The 24,485-nt window shown below is 39.1% G+C and overlaps 1 protein-coding gene across 2 annotated transcripts in view; it reads left to right on the plus strand.

Moving 5' to 3' along the window:
• LOC134745610 (E3 ubiquitin-protein ligase RNF144A) overlaps positions 1-24,485 on the plus strand; it is a 207,557-nt gene that overhangs the window by 146,873 nt on the left and 36,199 nt on the right. For both annotated transcript variants that reach the window (XM_063679700.1, XM_063679701.1), the window contains one exon: positions 9,973-10,135. In XM_063679700.1, coding sequence (XP_063535770.1) covers positions 9,973-10,135 — 163 coding nt within the window. The remainder of the gene's footprint in view (positions 1-9,972; positions 10,136-24,485) is intronic.

Raw genomic sequence — 24,485 nt, forward strand, 5'->3', positions numbered from 1 at the left:
GTTGAAAGTGAACAGTAACCAAATGTTTGTTAGAGAAATTTTATCCTGAATAATAATACTATCGATTAGTATAATAAAATAGGGAGTGTTTGTTTTTTAATTTTAGTTGGTTCGAGTCCCGGGCGAGGCAAGCGAGTTTTAGAAATTCTTTGAATGCAGTTTTGTTTCTTTTTAAAAATAAAGGAATGTCTCCTTTAAGTAAAATGAGCCAGCATAAGGATTTAAGGTAGTTTCCCTCCAGGGCCCGACTTATCTTTCCACACTGTATATGTATTTCGGGGATCTCGGAAACGGCTTTAATGAAATCGATGAAATTTTCTATATGGGGGTTTTCGGGGACGAAAACTTGATCTAGCTAGGTTTTATCTCTGGGAAAACGCGCTTATATGTTTTATTTTTGAGTACTTATTTGTTTTGCTTGGCCGATCCCAAGCAATTTTGACAAGGGCAAGCGAACGATGATACAAACACATTTAACTGGCCACTCATATGCCTTATCTCGTTTCAATAAGGATCACAATCGATCTGTTTACATTGTGACCCTCTCAACGGAGCCATTAGCTGTCAAGTTGAAAGCAAAGAAGATATCGCGCGCTGCAGATAGCGAATCGGACACTGCGCAAACAATTCTACTCCATCGGGAACCTGAATAGGGTATTTTTCTATTTATCTGACTACGGGAAGGGTCATATTCCGACACGGTAAGTTTTCGTTGACGGCACTCTTGGCAGCGACAATATAAATAAAATAAAATTAAATCGAAATAATTAGTGTTAAATAGTTTTAGGTATTTATTGTTTTACATATTCTACACACTAACATAGATATAGGTAGCATATTATAATTTTTGTACTAACACTATATGGGTTCTGTTCTGTGCCTGAAATAAATATTTTCAATATCAATATTCGGCCGCATGCAATACAACATTCAATATTAGTTAATTTATTTATTAGTTATATTACTTTTACATCTTTTTACGGTTCCGTACCCAAAGGGTAAAAACGGGACCCTATTACTAAGAGTCCGCTGTCCGTCCGTCCGTTTGTCTGTCCGTCTGTCACTAGGCTGTATTTCATGAACCGTGATAGCTAGATAGTTGCAATTTTCACAGATGATGTATTTCTGTTGATAACAACAAATACTAAAAACAGTAAATAAATATTTATGTATGGCTCCCATACAACAAACTTGTTTTGCCGTTTTTTGCGTAATAGTTCGGAACCCTTTGTGCGCGAGTCCGGCTCGCACTTGGCCGGTTTTTTATCATCGTCATCATCTACTTCACGCAATTAAGTACCTATTTTAATATAAAAATTGTAAATTTAACATTTACGCGATGGTAATAAATAATATAAATGTAGAACTAGGTTTGCATAACACTGTAAGATCGAGAAATTCACAACCCTTAAGTTTTCAGGGCCAGAAAACTTTTCAACAGCCTGAGTTTAATTGAAGCCTTCAAAATTCCTGAAAAGTAACTTAACTTAAGTGAAAGAGAACAGAATCATGTAACAGTACATTTAGCGAACACATTTCGGTAAGAATTCCCATTATGTGAATGAAATTGTCTCTTGTGAGATTCTATGTGTACAGATGTAGTAGATAATTATTTTCCAACTTATCTTGCTATTTCAGTCAGTCTCGGTACAAAAAGTACTGAGGTTGACTGAAGGCCGTTCCATCGGTTTGCCGCTGTCACTGTCACATTCCGTAAGAAAGAACGGGAAAGATCATGCGCGCCAAGCGTCAATTTTGATCGAATTTTGTCGATTTTTATTTATTTTAAAAACGTTACCTTACAATATCGAAATTCGAAAGCTATGAAATTACTATTTAAGTTAAGATTGTTTTTTCTTCTTTTTTTTGTTTATAGTATCACATAATAAATAACCGAGTAAAGTTGGATTAAAAGTCCGAGTTAGAGGTTACTTTGGGAATTAATTGTATCGAGCGAAGTGTCATAATTCGTGTATCGGAAGCTATGATATTAAAGATAATACAGTCAAGAACTACATATATTTTTTCCACGTTTACGAATATCAACGCCTCTTAGAAAAACATGATCATATAAGGAGATTTTTCGCCTTCTGGCTCAGGGAACCGCCTGAAGTAGCATGACAAATACGAACATTTCCGAGAAAATACGATGAAAAACAAACATCTGTACTCACTTTATAAGACTGTAAGAATTCTTGAGACACAGGTTTTACAATTTGACGATATCTAATTTGATAGAAGGAACATCACAAGAAACCTAACATTATATGAACATCAATTTCTAACACGAGAAAAAGATTTTAACAAAAGTCGCAATATTAGAATCAAATTCACTGGCGCAAGACGTTTATGCTAGGCTAATATATATATATATTTTTTTTAATCAAACAAGTTAAACAGCATGACAGTAAATTACCAAACCACTGCTAACTTACACAGAAAATACAAAAAGAAAAAGAAACAATATACAAATAATCACAAATTAAAATACTAACATTTAAAAATAAATAATTAACACATTTTAAACAGTTGAAGGACGTGCATCCATCTTCTCACAGAACCTCAAACATTCATCACGCACAACCAAATCTGTCTGCCTGCAAACAAATCACACTGAGAGGCTGATGCAAGGAGCGCATTCAAAAGGAGCAAGGAACGAACCAGAGGGGAATTCCTACGCGATACAGAGTACGCAAAGCCGGGACTGCCAGGAGACAACGGTCACGAGGTCTGAAATCGATTCTGGTCCGCGAGGGAACGTACAGACGTATCTATATCACTAGTCATATCCATAATTATACAGGTTTATTAATGAATTAGAAAGCGTCGGTCTGGTTTGGGCTCAGGCTGTAAATTTTAGTTGCCTGTCTGCCCCAGCTTAAACGTTTTCAAATTAGTTTAACTGAATTTAATCATACTCAGAATTTTAGAGCGCTAGTAAGGTGTCGTAGTGACTCGGACAGGGAGGCGCGAAATGCTTAACTTAACAATTAAAATAAAAGAGGACTTTATTTGTCATAGAGCATGCACGCATAATGTTTTTTGCACTAATCAGGGTTCGATGCAAGAAAAGGCTAAAGAATTATACTATTAGAGACAACTTTTACTATGGGAACGACGGCGACGACGCTGATATCGTAAAATATTGACATTACAGAAAACATTTTTTTCGGGGTTTACTTCTTAAAAAAAGTTACAGGTAATTGTAATCCTTAATCATATTTTGCGAGGTTAATTATCCTACATATTTACCTCGCAGAATATGTTTATGGGTTAGAGGTGTCCGATTGTAAAACCCGGTATTCTTTTAAGCTGTACACAGGGTTTCTCGACCACTCGCGATCAAAAGGACAGAGGGCGCTTAAATTTTTTCCTGCATCTTAATCGTTAAAAAGGAAACAGAGGTCCTACTCTAAACAAAGAAAACGAACATAATAAAATATCGATATCTGCTTCTCTATTTCTCGAACATGGAAGAGCAATAGAGAGGCAGACTACGCGATGTTTGCTCTAAGCTCTTTGTGTACACGCCGAACTTCGGTTATGTAATTTTCATACCGCACGTAAGATTGCTTCTTGGGCAAGAGATTTCGCGGTCAGGTTCACAGGAACGTGCCGCGATTCGCAAAGGGCTGCTTAGTGGATTTGTTTTAGTCTGTACACGGGCCTAAGTGGGATAACCATTGGCATTTGCGATTTAGGCACAACTTATGAATACATATGAAGTGTTTGTACAAAAAGCGATGGATGGATTGTGTGAAAGAGGATATGAGAAAGAAAGGAGTGAGTGCTGAGGTGACACAAGATCAGGCGCGGATCCAGCTCTCAAAAAAGGTTGTGGTCACAGCCACCCGAAAACCGAAAATCGGCCAAGTGCGACTCTAAGTTCGCTCATAAATTTTTTCTTGACAACGTGCAGCGGACTTGCCCAGGGGCTGTTTGAGGGTTGACAGATGCCCATTTCCATCAAGCGTTCGAATTCTGCCTTTGCCGCCGCATATTTGTCGGGCGGTAGTGGGCGTGGCCTGGCGAAGAGTGGAGGGCCCGTAGTCTCGATAAAATGTTGCACGTTGTGCTTGGCCGGCGTTTTCAGAGACATCGGTCGTAGTACATTAGGATACTGCTTGAGAATCTCGTAGTAGGCTTGATTGCTGCTAATCAAATAGACGGTTTCTTGGTTGCTTGAAACTTCTAATGCGTTGACTTGGAGTGTAGTGGTTTTATCGATGAGCTTCTTTTGATCTAGGTCAGGTAGCAGCTTGTAGTGCCGAAGGAAATCGGCTCCGAGGATTGAAGTCTTGATGGCAGCCACGATAGATGTCCAACGGTAGTCGCGCCGTAGCCCCAAGTTAAGAGTGATCGTTTTCTCTCCATAGGTGTTTATCGGCGTGTCGTTTGCGGCGTAAAGCTTGTAGGTGCTTGATATCTGGTTCTTCTTGTGATGCGACGATAGTACAGATATTTCGGCGCCAGTGTCGACGAGGTAACGTTCTCGAGAGTTGCGATCGAAGACACATAGGCGGTTGCTGACTGGAGATACACCGACGCCCGCCAGAGTCGGTGTAGGCATTAGTTTTCCGATGGGCTAGTTTTCTTGCTACACGGCGATTCACATCTTCGTGCTTTGTCTCCAAATCTGAAGTGGTATCGGCAGAGCCATCCAGGATCACCCGGCTTGCGTGAAGTTCCGTGCACCGACATAGATCTCGAACGGGAACGGCTGCGAGAGCGAAAGGGACGGCGGTAGCGTTGCCGACCGCCGGATCGAAGGGCTGCTATTTCGAGTGTTAGATTATCGAGCTTCTGTGATAACTTTTCGAAAAATGTGTTTTCGCTGCTTTGCGGGGCTTGAAGGTCTGTGGCTCGTGTGACTGCAGCAACGGTGACTGATTCGGTGTGCTCTAACATCTTGTCGGCCATGGCGGCAAGAATATCTAGTGATGACTCGGTGTTGACAGAAAGAACTGTGCGTACTTGTACTGGGAGTTGGTTCATCCACATGACCTTCAAACCATCGTCTGGTACCATATTCTTGCCTAATTCTCGCATTCACCTTAAAAGTTGTGTCGGCTTCTGTTCCCCCAGCTCGAGGCCGCTGATAAGCTTCTGGAATTGCCTGGACGCAGATTCTTCGTAAACAGAGAGGAGACGAGTTTTCAGCGCGTTGTACTTGCCCGTAGATGGAGGCTTAAGAACGATGTCGCTAACTTGTTGAATATCAGCTGCTTGCATGACGCCGAGTGCATATCGAAATTTCTGGTCATCACTTGTCTTCAAGGGTTCGACGAGAGCTTCAAACTGCGCAAACCATAAACGTGGATGCTCGCGCCAAAACGGTAGTAATTTGGACTGGATGGAGATTCCGGCGAGATCGTAGCTTGATGACGGCAGCTGAGGCTGTAGCGCATCTGGTGCTCTATTTGGTTCTTGCGGCTGATCTTTTTGTATTTTTCGCTTGCCTTGAGCTCCATTCTCGGTGTCAGACATTTTCTACTTAGGCGTCGACGGGTCACCAGATGTAGGGGTCCAGGCAGGAGGAGTGAGGCAAACAGCGGTCAGTCTTATAATGAATATTTATTATAATAAATTGTCGCCTTATATAGTATTTCCATACTTTATTAAAATCAGAAAGGTAGGTATCCTAGAACTGTAGAATTTAATCTACCCTTTTACGTAAATCGCGCAACTAACGATAGCGATGGCATGTCTTCTATCCCGCTCTCGATCGCCGGATACATGAAGTGGGTAGTGGAAAATACAGCAATTCAGGATTACCCTTCCGCGGAGCATCTCACTATGTTGCTGTTGAGAGTAGCACGCCCTGTCTTCTATCTCGCTCCAACCGTTGAATAAATACAAGCGCGCCGCCTGCGCGCGCCTCAGTTGCGCCCGGCCGTCGAACGTGACGCTACGTGCGTGGTCACAGGCAGACTGGCGAGGAATTGTATCAACATCTACTTGCCGCGCGGGTTTTGCGAACTACCCGCACAGCCCGCACTTGATCTTGATTATAACTTGTACGCTAGGGTTGTCACTTTGCCTACACACAACACTCACGACATCCGATGGTGTGTGGTGGGATGTTTTTAGTTTCTTAGTGTGTTCTTAGTTTCTTAGCCAAAATGTGGAGACGCTACCGTCAGGCTAAAAGTCCGATAATATTTGTTTGTGTGCGTATGTGTAGGCATAATTCGTGTTGTAGTGGCCGTGACCGCTCAAGACGGCGCCCGGGCGCGCGCCGTGGCCTGACTACGCGGATGTAGGATCCTACATCCGATATCAGATCGGAAAATGTGAAAACGCTCTTAGGCTGGACCAGAAAATGGACTCATGACTGACATGATTTAGTAGAAGTGGTTTTCGAGATAACTTTTTTATTTTTTTAATACCGAGCATCTTGCTTCATTTTAATGAAAATCTAGTCCATATCTTTATTTGTAAAGATGTAAATAGCATGTGTTGTACATTTTAGAATCAGTATTAAATAGATAAACTATTTTTTAGGAAGTTGGTCACTGGTCTCCACACATTTATTATTTACCACAAACGATGGTGTATACCTGTATAGAGACTTTGTGATAACAACGCAATTTCATTAGGTGTATGCTCGTTAGACCTCGATGACTATAGGTAGAAAATTGGGGCATTTTCTATGAAATGGGACCTTATTGTCGATGGCGCTTACGCCGCACAGCGTCGCGCGGCATTGTATTTATATCGGAGCATCGTTAATAAAGGCGTAAGCGCCATCGACAATAAGGTCCCTTTTTATAGAAAATACCACAATTACTGTTCTAAGAAGAGTGAGATGGCTTGAGAGGATTGGCTATAGCAATAAAAATTGTATTGTAAATAAAATATGTATTAGGCATAACAACTTTTTTTTTATACCACGTAGGTGGCAATCAAGCATACGGCCCGCCTGATGGTAAGCAGGTTAGCCTATGGACGCCTGCAACTGTCGTTATTTACTATTTTGACTCATAACTAATGACTAACTAACTCGCCTTATAACATAGCTACATAGACCACACAATTGTAAGTCAATCAATACAATCATTGTTTGACTATCACTGCATTAGATGCCATTATCGTTAAGGTTACATACAAATCGTGTCCAGTATAACCTTTCGAGAGCCTCCCATATGTCCTTAACACTATATAAATATACCTCCGTTGCAAGTTCTTCCTAAGTGCAGAGAAGTAGAAAATGAAATAAAAATGTTTGTTATGTTAGCGAACAAACCACCACGACCGCCACGTTACACAACCTACACAATTAATGATGTACCTACCTGCTTGTAAATTTTTTATAATTGTTGTAATATATTTTGTAAATATTATTATGTACTTACCCAATTTCTGACATGTAGAATAATATTGCTTTTACCAATAAACGTTCTGATTCTGATTGTGAACTTGGACTTCAAAAGTAAAGAGAAATACATACTAAATATATTAATAACGGGTCACTCACGTATTTTAAGTCGAAAAACGCTCGACATGTTTCACTCCGTACCGAGGAGAAAGAGTTAAAATTTACGACTAGCAAGAAATTGCGTTATACTCGTATTCCTGCCTAAAAAATAAATGATTTGTACCTATTTATGAGTGAAAGTGAGTCTATTATTCAATTTAGGCATATTACAATGCACTTATGAATGTCAAAAACTACCACGGGATCTAACCCGACATCACAGCCCCGAGAAGATATCGACAGGCGCAAGAAACTTGAAGACGTATCTTTTCAAAAAAATATATTTAAATCTTAGACATACGTTCCAGAAATCACGTTTGTTACATAACAAAAAGAAAAGGAAATTAATAAAAGAAAAATTAAGACGAATAATTCATGAAAGACTTTTTTTATACCTATACATAATAAAAAAATTCTCGTACTTCCACTGTTATTTCCCTTCGTAAGAATAGGCATGATGAAAATTGTAGAAAATTGCCTCAAAATTACCTGCTTTGGACAAAAAGAATGATTTTTTTAAGGCTTCCGAGTAAATCTTGTCATAAGTTTAGGTAAACTTCTAATTAGTTAAAAAAAAAATCGCGGGGAGGTAGTGGTAAAACGGCGCACTTCCAATACTTCCACTGTTATTTCCCTTAATAATAAGCACCATGCCATTATTGTCTCGAACAAGACTGCAATCATTTTATAGAAAATTGCCTCCACAAAAAAAAACAAAAATGAAAATGGTCTTTTTTTTTAAAGAAATGTCCATTCAAGATTTGAGGAATTTATGGAACTGCGTAACCATTTAGTAATAGATACCACAAGTTTTACTTTCGAATTAGCTCAGATAGAAGATCCACTCACGGGGAGGTAGGGGTAAAACGGCACACTTCCACTGTTATTTCCCTTCGCACTAATAAGCTCCATGCCATTATTGTCTGAACAAGACTGCAATCAACTTGTAGGAAATTGCGCCCGCTTTCCCAAGGCGGTGCTTGGTAAGGGGGTTTGACCGTAGCTGATTAAATTTAAGCGCGTAAAAATCAATTCTGTTCAAAGGACGCATCACGTCTTTTACCTGCCATATCTATTAATAAATTGATAATGTCCAAAAATAACTAATTATAAAATTAATTATTCAATAGTTTTTATTCCATTGTTCCATTGTTATTACAAATGTCAAGATTTGAATACAATTCGATATTATTTTTCTTAGAAGCGCTGGTGGCCTAGCGGTAAGAGCGTGCGACTTTCAATCCAGAGGTCGCGGGTTCAAATCCCGGCTCGTATATACCAATAAGTTTTATGTTATATGTAAAAATGGAATATCCATACACAAGTCCGGAAATCCCCGTAAAAATCTTGTCATTTCTTCGACGCCCTTTCCAGTCTAAAACCACCTAAATCCTTTAGTGGGCCATTAGCTCATTAAATCGCCATCATGTACTGTAGCTACAGCATAACCTTCCCTTTCTTCTGCCCAAACTTTTAGCTAGCTTCTAGTGGTCATATGAGGGTTCTAAGTAACCCCTGACACTTGCCAAGTTCCCCCGCAATCAACACAAAGGCCCAACAATTCTGACATATCAGGGGACTTCCTGACGTATGGCGTACCCTATATGTACCTATATACAGATATCTGCAGCTGTGTATACACGGTCTATCTAAGAGGCTAAAAACAGTTAATAGTAGGTATTCCCGGGCATTGAACGAGTCGCCACTGGATTGGAAAATGATCGGCATCTGCATTCAAGCATAGAATAGAACCTATTGAATTTGTGTCCGTCCGGGACAATGCCGTCTTTGGAATCGGCGTGAAATATGACGCCATTGTGCAGAGTCGATATCGGTAAACCATCGAGGATATTTCTTTATTAAATGGCATTTCAGCTTTGGTTATTTTAGCAATTTCATTGTATCAGTGTGTTTAAGACATCGTAAGAAATAATTATAAGTTGAAAATTGTATAAATAAAACAATACTTACATGCCTTACCTTTAATGAATATGAGTTTGCGGCGATTGCTGTAGAAACTATGGGTCCTTGGTCGTCCGATACCAAAAAATTTGTTAAAAAGGTGTCGGAACGCCTAATAGGTGTCTCGGGGGACCACAGAGCGGGCTCCTTTGCTCAGAGGTTGAATTTGGTGGTGAAGGTAACGCCGCCAGCATTCTGCGGTATATGCCGGAAGCAGGGGATTTGGGGGAGGAATTTTATATTTAGTTACATAGGTAGTTTTAGTTTGGTTACTTAGGCTTTAATGTTTAGTTTTAAGTTATTAATTTTATCTTCACGCCTTACCTTTATTACCTTATGTAAGATCAAAAAAAGATCCGAAAATTTCATCCAATGACCCGATGGGGTTTCTTCCAGGTCCGAAACTTGAATTTTACAAGAACATGTTGTCGCTTGTTAACAAATAAAAGAAAAACTAGCGCACCCTTAGGTATTTAATGCAAGGCGGCATGTAGCAATTAAATGGGCTAAACGTATATTCTCTCTTGTTACAGTGCATGAAAGCGTACGTGGAGTTCGAAGTGTGCAACGGAGCTTACGAAGTGTCATGTCCAGACGCTCGGTGCCGGGCGGGCGCAGCACTGGCACTTGAAGAGATCTCGCTACTGGTGGACGCCAGCGTCATGGAGAAGCATCTCAAGTTCAGGCTTAACCATGGTAAGTCTAGTCTAACCCTGTAGCAAACACAAGCACAAACAAGCTTAACCATGGTGAGTCTAGTCTAGTGCTATTAACATGAGCAGGTCACATTGTCACATAGCCTGAAAAAAGAAAGAGTCCGATATGTGTACTTAGTGTGTTCTTCCATTAACCAGCGGATGGAGTTGCTTGGGTCAAATCTTGCAAGCTAAATTAGACCCACTTCCATTATTTGATTGAGCTTAAACTTACACACATACGTATGTAAGTTGGGTAACAATGCAATATTATGGTACCATCGAGCTGATCTTGAAGATGGACACCAGGGGAAGCCATAAGAACTCTGTGATAAAACAACGCGACCCATTGATCTAAACAAAGTAATATATATGTTTATGACACAACCTAATTTTGTTTGAGTTTGTTAGAAAGTGTTACAACTGTCTCGAATATTAGTTACCTGTTGAAAGAAAAATACAGTGAGCAATGATAACTTGTATCTTGTATCTAACATTTGATTTTTGACATAAAGCTTATTATTAGACCTGTCCTTACGGGCTCAATCCATACATGGTACGTTAATCGGTTCGATAAATCTGACGAAAATCGTGATGATCGGTCGCTTCGAAAATGCCAGTCAATACACGGAGCAATTGGTCGTTGTCGTTATGATCGATGCGCGTTCGAGGGATGTTGCGCGTGCGGCGCCCTGCGTCAAGAATGAGACAAAAATCAAATCGAAATCGTTGATCGTTTTTGTTGCGATTTCTGATGTCGTCTTCGATTAAGTAAATCGTTAACGACATAAGCATACACTATCAATCCGTCGTATTGATCGGTGTGTAACGAGGGATTGTAAACATGAAGAAATGGCAGTTAGGCATGGCAGGTGCTTGAGGGACACATGAGCTGTGATGTGACTCACAAAAATGTTGATAAAAATAATGCTTTGTTCTCTCATCTCGCAACGGATTCGCAACGTTTTCTAAACGCATTAGATCGACTATCAACACAGATACGGTTGCTGTGTTCCGGACACACGTGAATGCTCGCGCTAATGCTAAAAACTAGGTAATAGACTTACGCTCTGATTCGCGCGTTTGACATAGGGCTGTCAGCTGGGATTAGATGGGTTTATTAGTCATTTTAATTGAACAAAAACATATTTTCTAAAACGACGTAAATAAGTTTCTGACTAAAATTTAATTTTTGATCCTCTTTTTTTCACGCCTCTTTCGACGGGTCCCAGAATCTTTCTTAACACCTTACGTTCTTTGACTAAAAGGATGTTCTCCTCTTTGAGTGTTGGCAGCTGGAGGATCCGAAAGAATGCCGAAATAGAACATCTAATAGCCTAGCCAAATATAATAAATAAGACATTGCCTCCGTATTGTCTCCGCTGGCTTGGCCACCTCGAAAGGATGGGTGAAGATCGGGCAACCAAAAGGGCCCACTTAGGTCGACCAACTGGACGCCGTCCTAGATATTTTTGGGCGGATGGAGTGGAGGCGGATCTCCGTGGGCTCGACGACGCCGAAAGCTGGCGTGATATCGCTCTGGACCGGGCAAAGTGGCGTGCTCTTTGCCCGGTCCATGAGCAATCGAAAGAACTGCTCAATTTATACATAACTGATGTTAACTGGTTTGGTAAAGGTCAAATATATGTCAATTAATCTTTATCCAAATTTCAATGCGAACACGCATTGCACCGTCGACACCCCTATCTTCCGCATGTCACCTGTACGGCATAATCCCCATGCTATTTGCATGACGCGCTCTATTTCTCCATGCGTACACCATGCGTGAATGTGTTTGCCAATACAATATACTACCTATCGAGAACCACTTCCGATAACATATATCAGGTAACTTTTGTATTGAATTTATTAAGTGACACTAAGTATACCTAAAGTCGTGGCGTGTAATCAATGTAACTTCATGCTTTCAGTTAGGTTTATATTGGCTCGCTTAAGTCCATGATTTGGATGTGTGAGTGACATTTTTACGGCGTTTAAGGGTTAACTAATAGTAAATTTATATTCCTTGGATTAATCCATTTATTTATTTTAATACTTAAGTCATAAATACACTCAAACACACGTCACCTGCAATAATTTCTGACAAAACCTTCGTTTTAGAGTGACCTTTACCTACCTCGTCAAAATTTTGTTTGTTATTCTTCAACCTTAGGCATTAGGTTGAGGCCTTGATTTATTCTAGACAGTCATATTTCGTTATTGGTACCTTGGTACCATTACGAATTAATGCTGTTCCAATAGTTTACTAACCTCAGAGCGAATCCAACAGTCGAAGTATCCAGTATAAAACATCTTTTGCAATGCATATGATTTGTAAATGTTGAATAAAATTGAAATTTAAATACTCTCACCGTTTTGGCATAATACGTATGATGGTTGTTGAGGTGTTTTTTTATAATCTTAATAATATATAGGAATCGAATAGGAAGGAAAGCAATAAGAAGGAATTGGAAAATACAAAACCTCAAATTTTGCGTTTGTACACATACTTCACTTACAGAAGGTCGGTAGAGCAGAAGGAGCGGAGCTGTTCCTTTTTGACTGCATCTGAGCGAAGTACGCAACGTATACAAATACGATATTTCTTGCCTTATGGCGGTCTTCTCGGCCAAAAAATGTATATGGTCTTCTCCACATTGACCTTACCAGGAATAGTAGTAGTAGTAGTAGTAGTAAACTGTTTATTGTGCAAAAATACATATTAAAAATTACATGGTACAAAGGCGAACTTATACCTTTGAGGGATCTCTTCCAGTTAACCTTTGAGTAGATGAGAGGAGAAAGTGAAAAGAGGGTGACAAATGTAGCAAAATGTACAACAAGGTACCAGAAAGACAAACTAAAGGATATAAATACATACAAAATTAATAGGATAAACGTATAATATATTACACAAAAAGGAATGGGGAAAATACACTAAAAATTGGAAAGAAGTAGAAAATTATAAAGCAACATACAATACAAATATATAGGTAGGCACATTAATCAATCAGAATACCAGGCAAACCAGATCTAATTTTTCAAATTTTTTCTTTGAGGGCGTGCTATTTCTATGGAGTCATATTAGGAAAACCGATGGAAATCAAGTTGGACCACGGACAGACCTACCGTTACTCTGGTTTACTTAAAACTAATAGGAACATACAAGCAAGGGTGCCTTTAAATTTAGCTCTCAACGTCACGCGATCCCCCCATTTGCATATACTTCGATACCTTGTGATTTTATGAGCTTTCTCCTTGTATTATCGTCTCTTGGAAATGGGAAATTGTACTGGATTAATGGATTAATACTCTCCCGCAGGTTTGCACAATGTACGAAACAGGTAAAGGTCACTCTTTTTAAGCCTACTGTCAGTTTCTACACGTGCAGCCTGTGGGTGAGATATTCTATTAGTACCCTGAATACACTGAGGATGATACAATACAACAATGCATTTAGGATGCTGATGGGGCTGCCGCGCTACTGCAGTGCTTCAGGTATGTTCACGGAGTCCAGGACGGATGGCTTTCACGTCATTATGCTTAAACGTGCGACATCCCTAGCATCCCAAAACAATAAAGTAATACTAACATTATCTTTATTGTTTTGTTTTGTTTTGTTACTAACCAATGATATGGATAATGTGTCTGAAATAAAGTTATTCAATGGGCAAGCAATATCTGAAGATATTCGTTACGTTTTCATAATATAATGGATATTCTTTTGGTGTTACTCTCTTTGTTATTTTTTAGTGTTGTTATTTTCGGAAACAAATTATAAGGGATATGGCTGAGATGAAGGCCTATTGAGATAGTAATTTCTTGTTATGAAACTGTTACCTATGGATATGGATGATCTGCCAGTTGTCAACAGTGTCATTTATCCAAACAAAAAATAAAAGTAATCATTTCATCAGTGTACGCTTTTTTTAATTAATTTTTTGCACCTATATTTAGAAAAATGCTTTCGCATGTTAGGCTGTTTTACTCTACAACTAATGCAAATCAAATTTTACCGATTTAGTCCTGAGAAATGTTAAAAATGGCGGAGCCATGGGATTCGCGAGGTTGACAGCTCAGAAAGCCACTAAAGTTAAGTAAGTAGTTGCTTTCGTAGTTTCTGTCCGAACCCAGTGTCATATATATTGTATATTGTATCCCTTTTCTCTTCCTATGTGGCAACTGGCTGCCACCAGTTTGGCACTGACATAAACGCTATCAAGAACGTAACTTACTTTCTATACATCTCACTCTTAGGCACTCGCATATTAGTGCGAGCGAGATGAAAGTAAATTACGTAGACGTTAGCGTATATGTCATCAGTTTTGACACTGTCAGTGACTCATGGTACGGGTATAGTACGGGTACTAGTAACAAATACTATTTCGGTTTGCGGTCGGGCCCCGCGTAAATTTGTGTTCCGCGGTAACCGCTTTCGCTTCCATGGCAGAAAGTGTTGAATACTAATGCAAATGACTAAAGAATTTACTAGGAAATTTGTATATTTGTTCTCCGAAATACAAAATGTATTTCCCCCGCGTTTGTGTTTATGGTTTATTTTAGTATTTACAATTTCCATTTATACTGGATATCTACTGGATGTGGAGTGTTTAGCGTGAACATAACTGTTTCATTTGAAATTTATTTTTAACTCGGTTTTCGTTATATTTAACTTATTCAGGTTACTCGAGGAAGTATTAGGTTTCAACTTAATATAATTAACTAGAATATGTTATACAGATTTACTATGAAAACGAGTACACTTTAAGGCCAATACACGCGAGACGCGTATCGCGTATGTGGTTTAGCTTTAGCTTTCAGGCTCCCGCGAGTCCCGCGTTAATGTGTAGACACGCTAGTTTAAATGTATACAATTACTAGCTTTTGCCCGCAACTTCGTCTGCGTGTAATTAGTAATTTGGGTACCTTAATTCTTAAACAAATCTGCTTTTTAATTCATCCTTTTTCACCCCCAAATTGGTCCATACTAGGGCTCGCGGTCGAATCCGTGTTTCGTTTACACGTTTCGAATACCCGTTTCCGAATAATACGTAAACGGTTTTCTGGCCCGTTCCACACGTTTAATTAAGAAACGTGTAGTTAAGATCCGTGTACACGGATAAACGGGTATTCGAAGATACGTATCTTATTTATCCGTGGCTCCGGACACGTCCTTGACGATAGTAGCGAAGGAACGAACGCCAGCTACAAATGAATAGACAAAAGATTCAGGATGAGTTTCTGTCATATTTAACCTTATTCCGTGGGTCATAGAGTCGGAATTCAATAAACGGTTTAGAAACTCCTTTCTTGAGCAGGTAGTTTTTGCTTGCAATAGGTATTAAGAGTATTCACGCTTCTTATCAAAGTATAGTATTTTATATAGCACTTTAAATAGCTACTTTTTTTTACGTTGCGGCTTAGCAATATAATAAAAAAACCTGCTAGTACCTATTTAAAAAAAATATTAGAACCATCGAGTTCAGTATGTAGGCAGGAAGTCAAACTAATGTTCGAAATTGGCATTAAGTAAGTATTTATAAAAAAATACAATTTTAACTTGCTTCTTTATTTTTAGTTTAATTTAAGAACATGATATGAAATTGTATTTCTTGTCATATAATGTAGGTACACCTTATAAAACAAAGTCCCCCGCCGGGTCCGTATGTCTGTCTGTATGTTCGCGATAACCAGACCTCACCTATATGAATGAAGTTTTTCTTTGGGAATGTTTATGTGTATATTTTGTTAAGGTTTTGTTTAAATTGGTAGAAATATGACGATGTTTGCTAATGAAGTTAGAAAAAATCACGCTGGCTTAATCGAAAACGCTGCCCAATCTAATATTTGATATCAATGTATGATGGACTTGTCTCTCTTTCATTGGTCTACAAAAAAGTGCGCGATGGCTGTCTGTCTATATTTTAAGAATAATTAACCCATTATTAACTTCTAAAAAAACCGGACAAGTGCGAGTCGGACTCGCCCACCGAAGGTTCCATACAAATACATCTGTAAAAATTTCAACTGTCTAGCTATCACGGTTCAAGAGATACAGCCTAGTGAGTGGTGACAGACAAATGGACATTGAACTCTTAGTATTATTAGGCTTCCGAAGTGAATACTTGTTACAGAATGTATTTTATTATGCTTGACTCTCCATGCGAAGCCGGGGCGGGTCGTTATAGTTTTTAAGCTCCTGATGACGCTCCTCGGTACGGAGTGAAACATGTCGAGCGTTTTCGACTTAAAACACGTGGGTGACCCGTTTTTAATATATTGAATATATTAATAAACACTTTAAATCAACTTGATAAAATTGCACCTTCTCAATAAATTCTAATTGTTTTTACTTTAGGTACCTCTTACCACAGTAAAACGCTTTTTAGTGCGGTGCAGCTACAAAACAATTGAAAACATTTTCTTGTGCAGATGTTTTGACCTTATTACAACGACATAAAGCTTGTAATTGGCGGTGACACTTGTGATAATAGTTTGGGAACCTACATGTTTTCGACGATGACAAACAAAAGGATATTGGAAAACAATGGATGGATGGACCACCGGTCGGCAACGTGCGCATTTAAGTTTATTACCTGAACGCTAGTGCGAAAGTGACCAAAGTGAATTATGAATGATTACCAATTTAAAGATCTATCTTAATGTAATTAGCAATATTATCGCAAGTTATCCAAGGTAGTATGGGTTTTTATGGTTCTTGGGTAAAATTACTCGATAATCCCGCTTTTGTGTACCTACTAATAACTTTTTTGCGCCGTTGGCAGGTTTGTTGTTTTCGCAAAGCAGTAATAGATCCGAGATAAAAATAACCACGAAATAATTAAACTGTTATTTTTAATTAATATTGTATTCTGTCTGCACACCTATTATTAACGAAAATACTATACCATTATGTAATTATAAAAAAAAACTATGATCGGTATCAAATTTTTGTAATTAGCTTAGAAGCAATCGGTTTTATTAAATGATATAAATAGTTTAAAATAAAAATTATGTATACCTACTATTAAACATAGGAAGATTAGGAAGATGGCACAGTACCTATGTTTTATCAATACGGTTAAAAACAATTTAAAAAAAAGTAATTGTGAGGTTTTATGAAACCACGATGCAAGTGAAACTTTTTTCGGATTGTAGGCATTTAACTAAAAAAATGGGAAATTAATTCGATTTACGGTATTATAATCGCGGTTTTAATTTAATCTTAACTTAATAAATTGGGGCGATAGAATAAAAGCTTCACTTTAAAAATCGTACGACAAACGAATTCATCTGAAGGCAACATAATAATAGTGGACCTTGTTACCATTGTACATTGGCTCAAACTGGTTCGGAGTATTCAGACCCGTTCGGAACGGTCTTAAGTACCCGTGTAAACGGAGATACGTGTCTGAGATACGTTTCTTGGGAACGTTCCTTCGAAACGTTTTCGAATCCCGGCGGTTCCGTGTAAACCGGGTTCTTAGTACCGCCGGGCTTAAGAACACGGGTATTCGTTTCGGCGTGTAACACGGATACCGGGAGCCCTAGTCCATACTATACATTCCCACCCCAATTTTTACACCCTTAAGGGATGATTTCGGGGATAAAAGTTATTCTATATCCTTTCCCACAGCTCAAACTATCCCCATACCAAGTTTCATCTAAATCGGTTCAGCGGTTATTGATTCCCCATACACATTTCCACCCCCTTTTCACCCCCTTGAGGGGTGAGTTCTGGGATAAAAAGTTTCCTATGTCCTTCCCCGGGACTCAAACTTTCTGTATACCAAATTTCAACTAAATTGGTTCAGCGGTTTAAGCGTGAAGAGGGAACACACATACAGACAGACAGACAGACTTTCGCATTTATAATATTAGTATGGATATGGCAGATAATTAATGTTACATTTTGTTACAAATCGATTCACACCTAAAATGGGTATAAATCTTGTGCCAGCTCTAATAAATCGACCTGTACTAGCATAATATTCAGTGTGATAGGGAAATAAACCGAGTAAAATATTCAGTCTCAATGTTTTCCCCGCGCTCGCGAACGGGGCCAGAGTAGATTGACATTAAAGTAGTCCACCTTGAACAGAAAACTCCTGTGAGACTAATAGTACTCTTGGGACTAAGTTGTCGAGCGGACCCTAAACTCCTCAAGTGGTATGAAACTCGTATAAAATGTTTAAAAGGATCACTCATGATGGTGGATGTCTTTGCTGGTCAATCATCATCAGCAGTGATCCTTGTAATAGATTCTTCTTCTTCTTGCTCGTGTAATGGGATCAAACTTCTTAAACTAAATTTTTGTCTGCCAATGTTTTGCCACTTCTAGCCCTCGGGGTGTGGCCCTCAGGAGATCTTCCTCAGTGCACATCGTTGAGCACAGAGAACACTGTCTCATGTGTATTGTTGTTTGGGTTACTCCACACTCGCAGAATGTATCACCTTGTCGCCCAATTCCCCATCTCAGAAGATTATCTTTTGACCGACCAACTCCCGTTCTAAGTCTGTTTAGGGGTTTTCCATACTGCCCCCTTTTCCTTTCCCCCTGGAGGCAGGTGTTCCGCAGCTGGTATTCGTAACGATGTCTCGCTGAGTTGCAGGTTCCATGATTTGTAATTAGTGATGGGCAGCGGTAACATTCCCGCTACCAGTAAGTTTCCATTTGGGAATGTTACTAGTAAGTTCCCAATGTTACCAGTAACATTCCCAAAAGCCGGTAACATACGAAACTGATGATAGTGATGACTTATATGAGATAAAATAAGGTTCAAAACTTATTTTTTTAGTACAACTTACTCAAAAATATGTCCCATAGTTCTTAATTCGCTGGCATAAGAGCTATGGGATCAATTTTATAAATTTGGTATACAGATAGTGAGCACCGGGGAAGGACATAGGATACTTTTTTATCCCAGAACTCACCCCTTAAGGGGATGGAAAGGGGAGTTGACACTTGTATGGGGAATCAATAACCGCTGAACCGATTTAGATGAAGTTTGGTATGGAGATAATTTGGGTCCTGGGGAAGGACATAGGATAGATATTCGCGGGCTTGGTTTCCGCAACTCGACGTCTTACTATGGCGCCTATTTTGGGAGAGGGACATAGGATAGGTTTTACCCTAGAAATCAACCCTAAAGGGGGTGAAAAGGGGAGTGGAAATTTGTATGGAACCCAATAAAACCGATTTAGATGAAATTTGATATGGAGATAGTCTTAATTGTTTGGGAGGGTGTAGAGTAGTTTTTATTCCCGAAAGCATCCTGTTCTCCACTTTTCTAACACTCACTCAAAGTGCCGCTGGTAATGTATGATGGAGGCAGCTCAAGACCTGGAACACCTGGAGTGCTCCTGGGTGCAACGGGTCAGGGGTAACAATCGCTCAACGTGCTGCTGGTAGTATACGATGGATAAAGCTCAAGACAATGTGGAGTGCTACTGGGAGCAAAGGGTCAGGGGTAACACTCGCTCAACGTGACGCTGGTTGTATATGATGAGCAAAGCTCAAGACCTGGAACACCTGGAGTGCTGCTGAGTGCAACGGATCAGGGGTAACACTCGCTCAACGTACCGCTGGTAGTGTATTATGGGAAAAGCTTAAGATCTGGAACACCTGGAGTGCTGCTGGGTACAAAAGGTCAGGGGTAACACTCGCTCAACGTGTCGTTGGTAGTGTATGATGGAGATAGCTCAAGACCTGGAACACCTGGAGTGCTGCTGGATGTACCCGATGAGGGTAAAACTCCTTTAATCTGAAGTTGGTAGAGTATGCTGTAGGCAGGTTAAGTTCTCCAAGACCTGGAACACCTGGAGGTCTGCCAGATGAAGCAGGCGTCTGACCAGAGCTACCACGCGCTTAACGTGCATTAGATATTGTTTGCTGTAATCAGGTTGAATTTTCCAAGACGTAGAACACCTGGAGGTGACTTCCCATGGGTCACTTGGTGCCTGCAAGACTTTGGTGACCAAGTTTCTGCTGGAGACGCTGCTGATCTCCCACCAGGGGGCTACCACAAGCTGAATGTTCAGCGGGTAAAATTTTGGTAGTAAAAAGAGTTGGAAGTTTGTAGGGGGAAACAATAAATCTAGCTGATTGTTTAAAAATAAGCTACCCAAATTACTAGTTCCACGCAGACGAAGCCGCGGGCAAAAGCTAGTATTTTATATATAACTGTGATCATTATTTATTATCCCTTTACTACTACTACTACTACTACTCTAATTTCAAATTTGATTAATTAATATAAAATTGAAATTCCAACAACTCAAAAATGACGTTTGGCACTTGGAACGTTATACAAAACTAGCTTTTGCCCGCGGCTTCGCCCGCGTGATTTAAGAATCTATGTCGTTTTGTCTAATGTACAGGGTGCGTGGGAGGCAGGGGAAGGAGAAAATATGGTTTTATAACTACTTACAAAAGATGGTTTATATGGTATATGGTTCGTAGGTAGAATACATATATATGTACTTACGATGTTTTGCATTTTACTTAGAATGGAAACCTAAACAAGAAGCAAACAGACAACCACCTTCTTGTAGCACCTTGAATGTACTCATTACGGATGCAGGAAGTTTCCCGATGACTTACTCCTTCCGCCCCGTCCGTCCCGCCGCGCCGCCCGCACTCGCCTAGGTACCGATTGACGACGATCGAGATGGCACCAAATCAAATTTAAAAATCTATTAGGATAACGCGGGTCTCCATACCTCAAAAGCAAAATTAGAACCCTTATAGGATCACGTGTGGCTGTCTGTTGGTCCGTCTGTTACAACCGATTTGCTCCGAAACTACTGGACCGTTTGAATTGCAATTTGGCACAAATACGAGTACTTTCAAGAATTTTCATGAGCACATTATTCAATTTCAAAATCGATGCGATTTTCGTAATTAACGTCCCAAAAAACCATAAAAACGACACCCATATTGATATTTAGACATTTCAACTCCATTGCACCCCAACAGGGGAGATGGTTTTTCACGTCCGTCACGTTGGATTTTAAAATCGTTCTTGTTTTCCTAATTAGCAACCCGATAAACTATAGAAACAATACCCATGTTGATTTTCAGACTTTGTCACCACATTTCCCCCTATTAGGGGGGAATTTGCAAAAAAACCTGTAACACGTGTTTATTCATTTATCGTTAGGAATACTCCTGTGAAGTTTCGAATATAATAGTCTAACTAATCTTGTTTCCCCATACAAACTTTGAACCCCCATTTAACCCCCTTGGGGGGTGAATTTTGAAAAAATCATTTCTTAGTGTACCCCTAGACCTTATAAGAAACCTACGTGCCAAATTTGGAATCTCTAGAACCAGCGGTTTGGGTTGTGTGTTGATATGTCAGCCAGGCAGTCAGTCAGTCAGTCAGTCAGTTTCTTCTTTTATATATTTAGATGTTGATTGGTTTATTCTAATAATTAAACTGATTTATACACATATTTTCTTTTACTTTATTTCCAGTCTTCACTTTTAATCATTATTTCCAGATAGTAATGTTCCCAGTAACTTTGGAAAAATACCAGGTAATATTGGGAATGTTACCGGTAACATTGGGAATTTACTCTCTCAGAGATTCCTTGACTGTTTTATGACTGTAAATAATAACATTATTATTTTCTTAAGTATTTAACACGAAAAAAGCATATACAATTCTAATAACTTTTTCAAAGTTACTCAATGTTACCGATCTGGGTAATGTTACTGGTAGCATTACCGGGAATATTCCCACTTTTGAGTAAGTTACTGGTAACGACCCATCACTATTTGTAATAGATTGAAACATAAAGAGCTACATTTGACATACAGAGCGAGTGACTTGAAGGTGCAACCGAGATAATCTTTAAGTCGAGTGAAGGGGTAGAGACGAGCAGTCGTTGCGGAAGACATTAGAATTTCGATCGAGAATTCTTAAATGTTCGTACATAGGCTACAAATATTAAATCACATTTATAACGCGAGTTTATTTCGTTACCTTTATTTACCGACGTTTCGACCCAGGTTTCACTGGTCGTGGTCGCGGCTAACTGACGTCTCAGCAAAATGTCAAAACAGAGATTAAAAAGAAGGAAAAGGTAAATAAAGTCGCGTTAGCCCATATTGTAAATGTGATTTAATATTTGTTCAAAACGCGAGAGTTTTAAATGTTATATAGGTTACAAAATTATCGAATAATGAAGACAACGATAGGCTATTGTCATTGTCCCTACACTGTGACGGGACCCTCTTATCGGGCTCTGCCAATTTCATTGGTTATGCAATGTTTATAAGCCATATCTTATGGTAATTTATGGAGCTACTTTTGCGATAATGTACGGCTACGGCAGGAAAATTTACACTTTCGCTGCTAAATACGTAATAATAGACTTTATAACGAGACCGCATCCCGTCTCAACTACACTGAAGAGCTGTAACAAAATGTCACTCTACGGATCTTTCTAAATTTGCGTTCAATATGAAGAAAAATCAAATGGAGAAGTGAACACACACACACACACACACACACACACACACACACACACACACACACACACACACACACACACAAACGCACACACGCAAATCCGTATTATTTTCATTTGTATTTGTTGGGGAGACCTGTTATTGGCTTCATGATTGTATTCTGGTTATTATAGTCTATAGGTACCTACTCTTTGTCAAAGTTTGTCAAACCCATTTTCATTGCTCTTAAGTGGAAATTGGTGAAGCGGATAATGATGGTAAATCATGACTATAAATAAATGTTGACTTAACCGCGGATAAATTTATTTTGTTTACCTCAGTTGCTGGTTGCGGTTACGCCCCAATTTGCAAATTACTGATGTACTTTAACCAATTTACATTTGTACTTAAGGCCTGGGTGCGTAGCCAATGTGCCAATCGTTAACGTTCGTAGCGTATCGTAGTCATTTCTCTCTATCACTCTTCCGCACTAGTGCGACAGTGACAGTTGCGGAAATAGTGACTTTTCGTAACATCTGTCATTCGTCTACATTTTTACTTTTTGTTTGGCGTTTATCGATGTACGATTGTCATCCTCCTGATTCCCTGTGATTGGCTAGGCCCTCAGGTAAGCCAAGCAACAGGTGATAAATAATCCATATAAATACTAATATTATAAATGCGAAAGTCTGTCTGTCTTTCTGTCTGTGTGTTCCCTCTTCACGCTTAAACCGCTGAATCGATTTAGATGAAATCTGGCATAGAGATAGGTTGAGTCCCTGAGAAGGACATAGGATAGTTTTTATCCCGAAAATCATGCCTTAAGAAAGTAAAAAACGGGGTGGAATTGAGATAATTAATGAAGTGCCTGGTAATTTGTGTGCATAATATGCTCAAATTGAATGATTGCTATGAGATTTTTTTCAGGCGCTATACTTACTTTAGCTGCTGTTACTAAGTCCACACAGACGAAGTCGCGGGCAAAAGCTAGTAATGCTACTATAGAGCTGATCTATGGTCCTTCCGACTGTACTGTGACTGTATGATTAGTATAAGCTACAGTAAATTTGGTAAAACAACCAATGTAAAAAAGTCACTAGATAAAAATTTCCTCCGGATTTTTTCTAGAACAATTCTTTCCTTTAATATCTTAATTCCAATCCTATTTTAGTTCACTTCATAACTGATATTAAGCCAATTTCTCCGATCAATCGCCTATCTAAGTTTCGTCTAACTGAAAAATTGTGGAACGGATAGATCTCCACGTTAATCTTCTACATTTATCCTTGTCGATCTACTTTTCAATATCATTCTCTTGAATATGAGCGGTGAAGTCAAATTTTATTACGTAGCTAGAGAATAAATCATTGTCGAGGAGTATAAGAATTTCTTACTCACAAGAGCGAACATAAAGGTCAAAATTAGACAATTTAATGAAATGTCAGACCTTGGATTATCTATGACAATACTTACTAGACAATTAGACATAGATTAAGGAGACTGTTATTGTGAATTTAATAGAATTAGTTCCACCGTTTTCAAGAACCGATTTTCGGATTTGTATAAAAATAATGGCACCCGCAACTTCGGCCGCTTAGAAGTATTTGAATCTCCATTTTAACCCCCATTTTTATCTCTTTGGTGTTGAATTTCAAATCTCTTCTCCTAATAGAGCTCTATAATTTTTGAAAAATTAACGTTTCAAATTTCCTCCTACAAGAATTTAAGTACTTACCTAGTGCATTCTCTGTCAATATCTAAATGATTTGTTGCATATGCTTGTAAAAGATTACTCGTTCAAGAGGAAATTATAATAGCATGCGTACCTCACGTACCTGCATTGCATGCGCACATCTCGATGTCACGGTCGTGTGTTGACTCCACTAAGGTGGTT

The sequence above is a fragment of the Cydia strobilella genome, chromosome 11, assembly GCF_947568885.1.
Source record: "Cydia strobilella chromosome 11, ilCydStro3.1, whole genome shotgun sequence".
In the NCBI taxonomy this organism is placed as follows: Eukaryota; Metazoa; Arthropoda; class Insecta; order Lepidoptera; family Tortricidae; genus Cydia; species Cydia strobilella.